This window comes from Salmo trutta, chromosome 12 (genome assembly GCF_901001165.1).
Source record: "Salmo trutta chromosome 12, fSalTru1.1, whole genome shotgun sequence".
NCBI classification, from domain to species: Eukaryota; Metazoa; Chordata; class Actinopteri; order Salmoniformes; family Salmonidae; genus Salmo; species Salmo trutta.
The window spans coordinates 54494901-54510303 of record NC_042968.1 but is presented as its reverse complement, the minus strand read 5'-3'; the positions used below and the strand labels follow the sequence as shown (position 1 = coordinate 54510303).

The 15403-nt window shown below is 45.1% G+C and overlaps 1 protein-coding gene across 3 annotated transcripts in view; it reads left to right on the top strand.

Annotated features, from left to right (window-relative positions):
- The window catches only part of LOC115203804 (zinc finger FYVE domain-containing protein 16), a 53528-nt gene that overhangs the window by 12388 nt on the left and 25737 nt on the right, over nt 1-15403 (top strand). For all 3 annotated transcript variants that reach the window (XM_029768813.1, XM_029768812.1, XM_029768814.1), the window contains 3 exons: nt 7754-7870; nt 8102-10227; nt 12931-13027. In XM_029768813.1, coding sequence (XP_029624673.1) covers nt 7754-7870; nt 8102-10227; nt 12931-13027 — 2340 coding nt within the window. The remainder of the gene's footprint in view (nt 1-7753; nt 7871-8101; nt 10228-12930; nt 13028-15403) is intronic.

The following is a 15403-nucleotide window of genomic DNA, read 5'->3' as shown; positions in this document are numbered from 1 at the left end:
GGATTCAATCTTAATCCTGTATGGATGCTTTGCCTGTTTGATGGTTTGTCTGAGGGCATAGTGGGATTTCTTATAAGCGTCCGGATTAGTGTCCCGCTCCTTGAAAGCGGCAGATCTAGCCTTTAGCTCGATGCGGATGTTGCCTGTAATCCATGGCTTCTGGTTGTGAAATGTACGTACGGTCACTGTGGGGACGACGTCGTCGATGCACTTGTTGATGAAGCTGGTGATTTTAGGTGGTATACTCCTCAATGCCATTGGATGAATCCCTGAACATATTCCAGTCTGTGCTAGCAAAAGTCCTGTAGCATCCGCGTCATCTGACCACTTCCGTATTGAGCGAGTCACTGGTACTTCCTGCTTTAGTTTTTACTTGTCCGCAGGAATTAGGAGGATAGAATTATGATCCGATTTTCCAAATGGGGTGCGAGGGAGAGCTTTGTATGCGTCTCAGTATGTGGAGTAAAGGTGGTCTAGAGTTTTTCTTTTTTTCTTTTTTGTTTTTTCTCTCCTCTGGTTGCACATGTGGCATGCTTATAGAAATGAGGTAAAACAGATTTGTTTGCCTGCATTAAAGTCCCCGGCCACTAGGATCGCCGCTTCTGGATGAGCATATTCTTGTTTGCTTACAGCTCGTTGAGTGGGGTCTTAGTGCCAAGCATCGGTTTGTGGTGTTAAATAGATGGCTACGAATAATCTAGATGAGAACTCTCTTGGTAGATAGTGTGATCTACAGCTTATCATGAGGTACTCTACCTCAAGCGAGCAATACCTCAAGATTTCTTTAATATTAGACATTGTGCGCAAGCAGTTATTGACAAATAGGCACATACCCCTGCCCCTCGTCTTAACGGACGTAGCTTCTCTGTCCTGCCGATGCACAGTAAACCCAGCCAGCTCTATATTATCCATGTCGTCGTTCAGCCATGACTCTTCGAAACATAATATATTAGTTTTTAATGTCCCGTTGGTAGGACAGTCTTAATCGTAGATCATCCATTTTATTCTCCATGGATTGCACGTTGGCCAATAGAATGGATGGTAGTGGAAGTTTACTCACTCACTTACAAATTCTCAGTAGGCAGCCTGACCTCCGACCCCTTTTATCTCTGTCTTTTCTTCAAGCAAATGTCGTGGATTTTGGGTTGTTCTCGAGAAAGCAGTATATCCTTCGCGTTGGACTCGTTCAAGAACAAATATTTGTCCAGTTCGAGGTGAATAATCGCTGTTCTGATGTATAGAAGCTCTTTTCAGTCATAATAGACGGTAGCAGCAACCTTATGTACAAAATAAGTTACAAACAATATGAAAAAACGAACAAAATAGCAGAGTTGGTGAGGAACCCGTAAAACGGCAGCCATCCCCTCTGTTGGGAGGGGGCGACACGGTCAAATCATGACAACCGTGATCTTCAGGTTGGAAAGTCGGAGCTTTAGAAAGAGGCCCGGGTTCCCAACTTGGAATTCTGAGTTGGATGATATTTTAAAACTATTTTTCCCAGTCGGAGCTAGTTATTTTTTCAAGAGTGCACAGTTATCTTGAAGTCGGAGATTTCCGAGTTTCCAGGTGTTTTGAACATGGAATTGGGCACATTCAAAGTTTTGTGCTTTTACGTGAAGGAAAAAAACATGTCGGCTTTGAGGATTATAGCTAGCTATATCATCGTAACAAGAAATAGATGACTTTGGTGGTCATGTCAACTTGTTGAATTATTTTCCATCTGCTATGATTGGTTGCGAAGTCCGCGGAAACAGTTGCTTGTAGCTCAATGGTTGTGAGTTCTAATCCCACATGTGGCAGATCTACAGCACCCTTCAAAAGTTTAGACACACCTACTCATTCCAGGGTTTTTCATTATTTTTGTAGAATAATAGTGAAGACATCAAAACTATGAAATAACACTTATGTAATAATGTTGTAAACAAATCAAAATACACTGCTCAAAAAAATAAAGGGAACACTTAAACAACACAATGTAACTCCAAGTCAATCACACTTCTGTGAAATCAAACTGTCCTCTTAGGATGCAACACTGATTGACAATAAATGTCACATGCTGTTGTGCAAATGGAATAGATAACAGGTGGAAATTATAGGCAATTAGCAAGACACCCCCAATAAAGGAGTGGTTCTGCAGGTGGGGACCACAGACCACTTCTCAGTTCCTATGCTTCCTGGCTGATGTTTTGGTCACTTTTGAATGCTGGCAGTGCTTTCACTCTAGTGGTAGCATGAGACGGAGTCTACAACCCACACAAGTGGCTCAGGTAGTGCAGCTCATCCAGGATGGCACATCAATGCGAGCTGTGGCAAGAAGGTTTGCTGTGTCTGTCAGCGTAGTGTCCAGAGCATGGAGGCGCTACCAGGAGACAGGCCAGTACATCAGGGGACGTGGAGGAGGCCGTAGGAGGGCAACAACCCAGCAGCAGGACCGCTACCTCTGCCTTTGTGCAAGGAGGAGCAGGAGAAGCACTGCCAGAGCCCTGCAAAATGACCTCCAGCAGGCCATAAATGTGCATGTGTCTGCTCAAACAGTCAGAAACAGACTCCATGAGGGTGGTATGAGGGCCCGACGTCCACAGGTGGGGGTTGTGCTTACAGCCCAACACCGTGCAGGATGTTTGGCATTTGCCAGAGAACACCAAGATTGGCAAATTCGCCACTGGCGCCCTGTGCTCTTCACAGATGAAAGCAGGTTCACACTGAGCACGTGACAGAGTCTGGAGACGCCGTGGAGAACGTTCTGCTGTCTGCAACATCCTCCAGCATGACCGGTTTGGCGGTGGGTCAGTCATGGTGTGGGGTGGCATTTCTTTGGGGGGCCGCACAGCCCTCCATGTGCTCGCCAGAGGTAGCCTGACTGCCATTAGGTACCGAGATGAGATCCTCAGACCCCTTGTGAGACCATATGCTGGTGCGGTTGGCCCTGGGTTCCTCCTAATGCAAGACAATGCTAGACCTCATGTGGCTGGAGTGTGTCAGCAGTTCCTGCAAGAGGAAGGCATTGATGCTATGGACTGGCCCGCCCGTTCCCCAGACCTGAATCCAATTGAGCACATCTGGGACATCATGTTTCGCTCCATCCACCAACGCCACGTTGCACCACAGACTGTCCAGGAGTTGGCGGATGCTTTAGTCCAGGTCTGGGAGGAGATCCCTCAGGAGACCATCCGCCACCTCATCAGGAGCATGCCCAGGCGTTGTAGGGAGGTCATACAGGCACGTGGAGGCCACACACACTACTGAGCCTCATTTTGACTTGTTTTAAGGACATTACATCAAAGTTGGATCAGCCTATAGTGTGGTTTTCCACTTTAATTTTGAGTGTGACTCCAAATCCAGACCTCCATGGGTTGATAAATTGGATTTCCATTGATTATTTTTGTGTGATTTTGTTGTCAGCACATTCAACTATGTAAAGAAAAAATAATTTAATAAGATTATTTATTTCATTCAGATCTAGGATGTGTTGTTTAAGTGTTCCCTTTATTTTTTTGAGCAGTATATATTTGAGATTCTTCAAAGTAGCCACCCTTTGCCTTGATGATAGCTTTGCACACTCTTGGCATTCTCTCATGAGGTAGTCACCTGGAATGCATTTCATATAACAGGTGTGCTTTGTTAAAAGTTAATTTGTGGAATTTATTTCATATTCCCTATTATGGCAAGAACAGCTCAAACAATCAATAAGAAACGACAGTCCATCATTACTTTAAGACATGAAGGTCAGTCAATCCGGAAAATGTCAAGAACTTTGAACGTTTCTTCAAGTGCACTCACAAAAATCATCAAGTGCTATGATGAAACTGACTCTCAGGAGGACCGTCACAGGAAAGGAAGATCCAGAGTTACCTCTGCTGCAGAGGATATGTTCATTAGTTACCAGCCTCAGAAATTGCAGCCCAAATAAATGCTTCAGAGTTCAAGTAACAGACACATCTCAACATCAACTGTTCAGAGGAGACTGCGTGAATCAGGCCTTCATGGCCGATTGCTGCAAAGAAACCACTACTTAAGGACACCAATAAGAAGAAGAAACTCACTTGGGCCAAGAAACATGAGCAATGGACATTAGACCGGTGAAAATCAGTCCTTTGGTCTGATGAGTCCAAATTTTAGATTTTTGGTTCCAACCGCTGTGTCTTTGTGAGAGGCAGAGTAGGTGAACGGATGTGTGGTTCCCACCGTGAAGCATGGAGGAGGAGGTGAGATGGTGCTTTGCTGGTGACACTGTCTGTGATTTATTTAGAATTCAAGGCACACTTAACCAGCATGGCTACCACAGCATTCTGCAGCGATATGCCATCCCATCTAGTTTGCGCTTAGTGGGACTATCATTTTGTTTTTCAACAGGTCAATGACCCAAAACACACCTCCAGGCTGTGTAAGGGCTATTTGACCAAGAAGGAGAGTGATGGACTGCTGCATCAGATGACTTGGCCTCCACAATCACCCAACCTCAACCCAACTGAGATGGTTTGGGATGAGTTGGACTGCAGAATTAAGGAAAAGCAGCCAACAAGTGCTTAGCTTATGTGGGAAGTCCTTCAAGACTGTTGGAAAAGCATTCCAGGTGAAGCTGATTGAGGGAATGCCAAGAGTGTGGAAAGCTGTCAAGGCAATTTTGAAGAATCTCAAATATAAAATATATTTTGATTTAACACTTTTAATTGGTTACAACATTATTACATATGTGTTATTTCATAGTTTTGATGTCTTCACTATTATTTTACAATGTAGAAAATAGTAAAATAAAGAAACCCTTGAATGAGTAGGTTTGCCAAACATTTGACTGGTAACTCAATATTTTTTTCCAAATCCTTTTATTTAGAATATTTAATCTGTTGCCACACACTTCTAATTCTTAAAAGTGAAAACATACCTGTGAGAGGGGTCGCTCTGGTAGTAGTTGTAGGTTTTCACAATTATGTGGTACATTTTCACAACTCTTGGTACAAAACTCCAAACAGGTCACACTTGTAACGCAGTCAGTCTTTCATTCAAAACCTGTCATTGTGTATTCATTTGGATTGTAAACATCTCTTACCACACAACCATCGATTCAAAATATACGTTTATTGTGAAACGTAATGAGAACATTGGTTTAATCACCAAAACACAACATAATGCTACCTTTTCAATTTAGTCATTTTAACTACCAGTTAATCCAATAGCAAACATTGCAAGATACGTGTTTCAAATCACCCTTTAGAAGTGCTGAAAGTAATATGCCACAACAGTACTGTAAATTACAGTAACTACTCAGTTTTCACGTTAGGCAATACTCTTATATTACTCAACAAAATTGACAGAACCTATAATTTCCATATCTAGCCAGTGTGTAATCGAAGGGGTGATCAATGAAGACATCTTCTACAATCATTCATGCAAATAACATTTTTATTTTTCAGATATAATTGCAAAGAAATGTAAAGTTAAATGAAGGAAAATAAAACATAACGTTTAGCACGCATTAATTTGCATCAAGCCTGTCTTGAGCATTTGGCCATAAATTGTCATCCACATCACAGTGAATGTCCTCATTGTTAATGCACCGCTGGAAAAACATTTTGGCATGTTGAATCCAAGCTTGACATTAGTCTGCATTGACGTCGTCGCATGCCTCATCCATGGCCAGAAGGAGCCTGGCAAGCTTATGTGGCTGGCCATAGTACACCTTCCACCACCATGCTGAAAAAAAAATATCCTTTTAGAGTATGGGGGCAGGTATAGGGTCACAAATCGGGGATGGGCCCGAAACCATGCCTGAACCACCTCTGCATGGTGGAACCTGACATTGTCCCACACAATGACATAGGTGACCCCCTTCACCTTGACAGGCCTGCTCAATTTAATTGAGAAACACAATGAGGTGTGCGGCGTTGTAGGATCCAAGTAATGGTCTATGTCCTACCACATCATCTTCTGAAATAGCTGCACACATGGAGATGTTTCCCCCACCTTGGCCAGGCATTTGGACGGTCGCCCATTAGCCGATGAGGTTCCGCCCACAGCGCTTAGTTTTGGCCTGCTTCATCAACAAAGATATGCTTGTGATTTCTCACAGCATCATCAAGCACCATATAAAAATATAAAAAAATATATATTTTGGTTAGTTATTTTTACAGTCTAGTTCCAATATGATATTGTGAAGTGGCATGTGCATCAAGTAGTAACAGTAATACAGTATATAGTGCTTCACCCGGTCGTTGTTTCTCTCAAGGCACCAGGTAAATGTGTTTTTTGAAACCTGGTGGCTCTTCGAAAGGCTGGCGATTGTTGTTAGGCTGATGGTTGCCACATTGGCAAAGGTGTTGTCGTTCTCCTCGATGGCCTGCTTTATTTTTCACAACCATATGTCATTCCTGGCCCTCACCATTTTCACCACTGCCCACTCCTGTCAATAGATCAAAAGAGCTACTGCGTAAATACTGCAATGCGGGTTGAATTGAAATGAGCCCCAAATCATAATTTTCAAAGGGAAGATTACACTTTTCTTCCCAACGCAATACCTCAATAAATGTGAGTCCACATTTCAAAGATTATTTTTGCCGCTACTTGGGGGATTTGAATTTACACCTCAAGTGGCAATAGATGTCAGGAACTCGGCGCCTTACCACTGTGAACTAACTGTTCAGAAGTGTAACATATGTTTGAGATGCACATAATTGTATTATCAGAGTGTGCCAGTGGATTTCTGGTAAGTATGCTTTCGTGAGAAAGTGTTGGTGAGCAATTCTCCCCACCTGAATGCATCTTTTTGTTAATTTGAAGGAAATTGGGTTTGAGATTTACCCTTTAATCCTAATTGAACGAATACATAGCTAATGTTAGCCATTCCACTTCTGGTTATAACCTACTGCTAGCTAACTAGTATTATATTTACCATTGACTTGATTAGGAAATATTAGTCACCATGGATGCTAGCTAATAGTAAGCTAGCTGATCATACATCAACCTGGTGGTAAATGTAAATCCAGGACACTAAAATGAATAGGATATGTTACGTTTGGTATGGTTACATAAGACGGCTGGTTAAAGGTAGTGGTTGGTCCGGGTGAGTATAACAGGAACGTCTTGCAAGTTCGAATCTCTTCACCGACAACTTTAGCATTTTAGCTAGTTAGCAACTACTTAGCATGTTAGCTAACCCTTCCCCTAACCTTAAACCTTTAGCCTAACTAGTAAACTTTGTCACGACCGGCATAAGCTAGGCCCATAGCTAGATGACCAGATGTATTTTGTGTTATTAGCCCAGCTGCTAATACTGGCTCCTGGCAAGCTAGCTACCTAGCTGGGCCTGTTGTGTAGTCTTTAACCAATGCAAGGTGAGTTCAGGTCAGACAAGTGGAGTCTCCCAATATAAATTGTGATGCCAGTTGACGTGTCATAATAAAGTCATTACACTGAAACTGGAGAAATTCTCTCTTGTAGATCTTTTGATTAGATTTCCCCACAGACATTGAGAGCAGGGGTCAGAGTCTGAAGTACACAATCATGCATAGCTGGAGAATTTATGCGTGAAGTTTGAGGTGCTGTGCTGACTGTTTGGTCAACAATTGATGTTATTCATTATTCAACTTGTCTGGGGATTGGGGACTGGATGAAAGCGTAGCTTCATAGCCAAGAACTACAGCATTTTACCACTGAGGTGGAAACTGAAATGTCGATCAAAATGCATTCATCCTGTCCACATAAGACCAATAGATAAAGATAACAGATGATAATACTTCCTCTTGTTGCTCTTCTCCAGGAGGTGAAGGCGTGAGTGGAGCCGGTCTCCCACACGGACAGCCCAGCATGGACAGCTTCTTTAAGGCTGCTGTGTGTGACCTGGACAAGCTGCTGGATGATTTTGAGCTCAATACAGGTTAGACACTTGTTACTGCTGTCTGAATAAATGTATTCGGGTAGCATGTTTTTCATTTCTGTATGTTGAGGGAAGGTCGGAGGGGTGTAGTGTTAAGTGAAAAAAAAAATATATATATATAAAGAAAAATGTAACTTGTGGTGTAATTTAGTTGACAACTTGTTGCTCACTTGTTCTGCTGAGATATTAACAACAGAACTGATTAACGGATACTTTTCCTTTCCCCACAAGATGAGCATGAGTGCAGATCAGTCTCCCTGTCGCCTCCCTCATATCCCGGCCACTCTCTGGGCGCCCAGGGTTTCCTTCCGGAACCCTCCAAAGTTCCAGTTCCACACTCTCTCCCTGACCTCAACTCCCTGCACTACGGCTCTGCTTCCAGCTCCCCCGACCATCCTAGCCCCAGTCCTGTGGAGCGCGAGACCAAGGCCCGGCCCCTCACTGGGGTGGACCTGCTCTCCTCTGTAGACGGCCGGGGGTCAGCTAAGAGCTCTGCACCGCCCTGCCCAGACCGGGCCCTGAAGCCTGTGTGTGATCTGGTCAGTGACACAGGCTCAGCCCACCTCCTCCGGGCCAACAGCCACAACGCCTTCAGTAAGCTGGATGTGGCAGAGAGCCGGCTGGAGGAGGAGTTGCTGGTGGACTTCACCAGCCCCGTGGTGGCTTTGCCTAGGGAAGCCTCAGCAGGCCTGGGTCTGGGTCCCGAACATGGGAGTACTGAGGGGAGGGAGGCTCTTGGCGGGGGAGCGGAGGTGCTGCTGGGGCTGGACTCTGGTGGTTATGCTGCCTCTCTCAGTCTGCTCGATGTGATTTTGCCCGCTGCTGTGGAGAAAGCCTGTGAGCCCACGAATCCCCCCTCGCTGAGAAACTCTGAGTCTGGAGAGACGGAGGGAGAGGAGGCAGGCATAGAGGTGGCACTTATCAACTGTCAACTGGAGAACTCACCTGACCACCCGGACCAGCCTGTAGTCCTGCCTGTTGCCATGGACACCAAGACAGAGGACACTCCCACGTGTGATATCGCCACAGATGTCAGGGATGAGGGCGAGGGGTCTTTGGAGCACTCTGAACTGGCTGAAGCAGAGAGTTCTGGGAGCTGCACTGGACAGGAACCTAACTCTGAGGACTGCAGTGGCTGTGTGTCTGAGAGCCCCTCCGCCCTGTCCTGCCTGCCCATGGCCGTGTCCATGTGCAGGGCCCTGGTGGCCTCCAAGAACCCTGAGGAGGCCATGGGAGGAGGGTCAGATGTGGCTGAGGCTGTCCCAACTGAGACCTTAGAGGCAGAGTCCCTGTCTGCCTCTGAGGTGCAGGAGGAAGTCAGTCTCCCAGAGAATTCTGGGACTGTGGAGGACTGTATCAGCCCTGATTCTGCCCCTGAGGACCGCTCTGTCCAGTCCCCTAATACAGAGAGCCCAGAGATGACAACTATGCCTTTCCACCTGGCTGTCTCAGCTCCCCCCGTCTCCCAGGTCAGCTTCTCTCAAGTGGAGGTTCAGCCGGCCCCCATGTCTCCAGAGCGACCTGCATCCCCTCCCTCAGAGCCCAGCTTAAGCCCGGTGGACCCACCTGAGTTTGGCTTTGAGTACCTGCCGGAGAGTGACCAGGCTGGGCTGCTGGTGACGGATGAGGAGCTGGATGCTTTCCTCCGTGGGGAGGCTCAGGGTGAGGAGGACCAGGGAGTCCCTCACTGCGAGAGGCCCGGGGAGAACCTCCAGGACGAGGGCTTCTCCGAGCTCAACGGGGACCTGGAGGAGCGGCTGGTGGAGGAGGAGCTGCAGAGCTACAGCCGGAGCCGAGGGGAGGGGTTGGCCTACCCGGATAGCGACAGGACCTTGTCCGCGTCTGCAGAGGGGAGTGTGAGCCTAGCCCCCTCCATGCCCTCCCAGGACCCCAGTAGTCCCAGTAACCTCCCACCACCCTACTTTGGAGGGGCCCGACCCAAACAGCTGCACTGCCAAGCAACCAGGGCACCTCCAGCAGTAGGGGAGGACCAGGGGCCCAGTAGCCCCACAGACAGCACCGACGCTGGGGAGGAGGTGGACCAGAGCCCCTCTCCTTCCAGCCACAATCTTGCTCAGGACCCTTCTAAACTGGGTGTGCCCTGCCCAGGGTACTCCCCAACAGAGCCCTACGAGACCAGTGTGGGGTACAACGAGCTGTCGGAGCCACCACCCTACCCTGGCGAGCCTGCTGAGGAGGGGTCTGGGTCCTCAGAGGGGAGGGAGGTGGAGGATGAGAATGGGCTGGGGTTCAAGCAGCCCCCCTGGGTGCCAGATTCGGAGGCGCCCAACTGTATGAACTGCTGGCAGAAGTTCACATTCACCAGGAGGAGGCACCACTGCCGGGCCTGTGGGAAGGTACGTAGCTAGATCTGTCCTTGAAGGGACTTTCTTTTACCCTAATTTCTAGGGTCATATTTTGCCCTATTGATAGCATTTTTGGTGTTTTGACTATATATCTTTTTTATATTAGGTGCAAGTAAATATAAATAACTTTTACCTTGCAACACATAATAAACCGCTCTAACCAAACTTAAATGAGTGACGGTCACAAAGACCCTGAATATTAATGGAAACTGAAGAAATGGAATCATAAGTGGCAATAACTTGCCCGAATAATTGCATATTTTGGGGACATTACCTGACTGTTACCCACTCAGTGAACTTCAATAAAGCAGCCTTACAGCGGTTTCCAGTGCAGCACATTTCTGTATTTACTGAATCAGAGGATTCAAATGTAAATGTGGATTCAAATGTGGAGCTGTGACCTAGCTGTGTTTCAGCTCATCCACTGACTCTCATTTGACTTCGACCTATCGTTCTCCTTGTAGAGAACACTCCTTCTGTTCATATCTCCTGTTTATAAAGCAACAGAGAGCCCCCCGCTCACACACAGTACCAGCCAAAACTTTGGACACACCTGCTCTTTCAAGGGTTTTTCTTTATTTTTACTATTTTCTAAATTGTAGAATAATAGCGATGATATCAACTATGAAATAACACATATGGAATAATGTTCTAACCAAAAAAGTGTTAAACAAATAAAAATATTTTTTATATTTGAGATTCTTCGAAGTAGCCACCCTTTTCCTTGATGACAGCTTTGCACACTCTTGGCATTCTCAACCTTTTTCCAACTGCCGTGTCTTTGTAAGACGCAGAGTTGGTGAACGGATGATTTCCGCGTGTGTGGTTCCCAGGTGTGAGGGTGCTTTGCTGGTGACACTGTCAGTGATTTATTTAGAATTCAAGGCACACTTAACCAGCATGGCTACCACAGCATTCTGCAGCGATACGCCATCCCATCTGGTTTGCGCTTAGTGGGACTGTCATTTGTTTATCAGCTGGACAATGACCCAACACACCTCCAGGCTGTGTTTGGGCTATTTGACCAAGAAGGAGAGCGATGGAGTGCTGCATCAGATTACCTGGCCTCCACAATCACCCGACCTCAACCCAATTGAGATGGTTTGGGATGAGTTGGACAGCAGAGGGAAGGAAAAGCATCCATCAAGTGCTGAGCATATTTGGGAACTCCTTCAAGACTGTTGGAAAAGCATTCCAGGTGAAGCTGGTTGAGAGAATGGCCAAAGTATGCCAAGCTGTCATCGAGTCGCTGGGTGGTTAATTTGAAGAATCTAAAATATATTTAGATTTTTGGTTACTACATGAATTCCATATGTGTTATTTCATAGTTTTGATGTCTTCTTTTGTTCTACAATGTATATATATAAAAACAAGGGCTGTGAGTCAGCAATTGAGGTTCCAGCTCCTCTATAGATCTTCAACTCTCTGAAGTATGAGCCCGGGGCTAAAGCCAGAGCTAAGACCTTAACAGCCCAGTGATTAAAGCAGCATTACACAAGAGTCCCAGGGGCTTTGACTCTATAGGCTTCTTACTGGAGCCCAACGGGATACAGAAGAGTAGTGTAATGTACTTTACAACCTGCTTTGATTTCTGCACAATTAATTTCTGCGCAATTTCCCCTGTCATTTACTGCTCTTCTTTCTGGGTCAGACACTTAACGTGGGATGAGTAACTTCATGTATAGTGCATTCGGAAAGTATTCCGACCCCTTCAGTTTTTCCACATTTTGTTACGTTAGACTTAATCTAAAATGGATTCAATTGTTTTTGACCCTCATCATTCTACACACAATACCCCATAATGACAAAGCAAAAACAGTAAAAAACAAAAAGCTGAAATATGACATTTACATAAGTATTAAGACCCTTTACTCAGTAATTTGTTGAAGCACCTTTGAGGGCGATTACAGTCTCGAGTCTTCCTGGGTATGATGCTACAAGCTTATCACACCTGTATTTGGGGAGTTTCTCCCATTTGTCCCATCTCCACAGAGGAACTCTGGAGCTCTGCCAGTGACCATTGGGTTCTTGGTTACCTCCCTGACCAAGGCCCTTCTCTCCCAATTGCTCAGTTTGGCCAGGCGGTCAGGTATAGGAAGAGTCTTGGTGGTTCCAAACTTCTTCCATTTAAGAATGATGGAGGCCATTGTTTTCTTGGGGACCTTCAATGCTGCAGAAATGTTTTGGGAGCCTTCCCCAGATTTGTGCCTCGACACAATCCTGTCTCGGAGCTCTACGGACAATTAATTCGACCTCATGGCTTGGTTTTTGCTCTAAAATGCACTGTCAACTATGGGACCTTTTTATATAGACAGGTATGTGCCTTTCCAAATCATGTCCGATCAATTGAATTTACCACAGGTGGACTCCAAGTTGTAGAAACATTTCAAGGAGGGTCAATGGAAACCCAAGTTCAATTTCGAGTCTCATAGCAAAGGGTCTGAATACTTATGTGTGTGTGTGTGTGTGTGTGTGTGTGTGTGTGTGTGTGTGTGTGTGTGTGTGTGTGTGTGTGTGTGTGTGTGTGTGTATATTTTAGAATAAGGCTGTAACGTAACCAAATGTGCAAAAAGGGAAGGGGTCTGAATAGTTTCCTGAGTTCACTGTAGATTGTCATCGTATGGTGTAGAGTGCTGTGTTGCAGTATAGTGTTTTGTCTCTTGCCTGACGGTTGTCCTCTCACCTGTGGCACAGGTGTACTGTGCCATGTGCTGCAACAGGAAATGCAAGCTGAAGTACCTGGACAAGGAGGCCCGGGTGTGTGTCATCTGCTTCGAGACCATACACAGAAGTAAGACCCGTGTGTGTGTGTGTGTGTGTGTGTGTGTGTGTGTGTGTGTGCGTGTGTGTGTCAGGGTTTCCGATAAACACAATTTCTGGCCAAATTGTCCTGGAGGAAAAAAAAATCCCATTGCAAAATAAGGCTTATTATTCATTGATGGAAATACTGTACCAGTTGATGTGCTCCATTTTCAAAGCCAAATATATGGTTTTCCCCGTTTCCAGTGTGCCCGCCAAGAGGGGATTCTCTCTCTAAAACAGAGTAAGGACCGCTTCAAGATCGCGCCTTCTTGACACTAGAAAACCTGGCCTCTACGTACTCCCCTTCGAGCCAAATACCAATGACACGTCTTCTGGTCATCAAAATTCTAACAGTCAAATAAATACAATATCATATATGCTATCAGAAGAAGAAGAATTTAGTTGTGTTTACGAAGGTCTTACGTAACATTAGAATACAAAAAAACAATTTCGAAGAACATGATAGCTTGTTCATTCGTTTTTTTACTGTAGCTATATGTGGGGGAAAAAAGACTAAAACCACCACAGTTTAAGTGTTAAATCCATCTCAAAGATGTACATTATAATTTCATTTTGGCAGGTCTTAAGAATCATTATGGAACCATGATTTCTTTTTAAGTTGTATTGTGTTACTAGTCTTTGTTTAGTGGCCTGAGCAATGCTGCTGCGAGTGCTCAGGCATTACGCGCATGGAAAAGCATGGTTATTCTTGGAGAACATTTTGAAATCGAGCTCACCTCTTGACATCAAATGTCTGTATAGGAGGATTTAAAAAAGTGATGGTTCTTTCCCTGCCTCTGTGTCAATTCCAAACTGCACCCATCTCTTCATGTACAATTTATAATATTGTCACCCATCAGACTATTGTCAATTTAATCTGGTCTTTAGGCTAACTATTCTGAACAAAAATATAAACGCAACATGCAATAATTCAAAAGATTTTACTAAGTTACAGTAATTGAAATATATTCGTTAGGTACTAATCTATGGATTTCACATGACTGGGCGAGGGCGCAGCAATGGGTGGGCCTGGGAGGGCATATTCCCAACTTGGGAGACTGGCCCACCCACTGGGGAGCAAGGCCCAGGCAATCAGAATTTTGTTTTTCCCAACAAAAGGGCTTTATTACAGACAAATACTCCTCAGTTTCATCAGCTGTCCAAGTGGCTGGTCTCAGACGATCGCGCAGGGGAAGAAGGCGGATGTGGAGGTCCTGGGCTGGCGTGGTTACACTTGGTCTGCGATTCTGAGGCCGTTTGGACGTACTGCCAAATTCTCTAAAACGTTGGAGCCGGCTTATGGTAGAGAAATTAACATTCAATTCTCTGGCAACAGCTCTGGTGGACATTCCTGCAGTCAGCATGCAAATTGCACACTCCCTCAACTTGGGATATCTGTGGCGTTGTGTTATGTATGAAATTAGTTTCGATATAGTTTAGGTGTGGTTTCGATGGGCCATCAGCTGCGATGGCTGACTAGCAGTGAATGAGGGGCACAAGAAAATTAAAAACCTGTTTGTGATATTAAGATTCTAACTTCTACGAGTGTTTTCTTCCAAGATATCATACTCTTACGTCTGTGATATGGGTGTATGTTATCTGCTGTTCTACAAGACCACCATCAGATGTGTGTAGCTCAGCTGACTGCTCTGTATGGCTGTGAACCACCATTGTCTGGCTCCTCCCAGAAGAACATGAAAGAAGCCTTTGATGTCTCAAGAACACACTAGAGTATTCACAGCCTGATGATTGTCGCTGTTGGGTAGTTGGTAGGCCTCAGCCTAACTCAGCCCTGGGGCATATGGAACTCTATGGTGAATGATGCAAGGAAAGTATCCTAGTTTATGTTCTCTTTGAACTTCAAGGTCACTTAGAAGGAATGTCAGACAAGGTCTCTCAACTATTTCAACTTGGAGTGCTTACTGAACCGAAGTAATATGCATTTCAAGAACAACTCTGAAGAAGAAGCAAAACGGACGGTGTGTTACAAGAGTTGCTATTAATGTGCCCTCCAAAGAAAATCCCTACTGAGAAAATTTCAGGTCTGCTGAGCACAAATTTGAATGTTGTGAAAATTCTTTGCAACTTCCTGGTCGCGTTTACTGTGAACACTGATGCTGTACCCACTTTTGAAGTTAGTTTTAAGTGGCCAAATAGGCTACTGTGGCTATTTGATTATAATGTAGTCCTGCCAGAGTGGCCTACCATCAAAAATAAAGGAGAAAATGCATCCCATAACATTTTAACATGGACATAGCTGTTCTATCGTTCAGCCTACAGTAGCAGCCAATGTGTGGTGTTCAGTGTAGGCCTACATTCCATGAGACCTTTGGAAAAAAACATGTACAGTCGTGGCCAAAAGTTT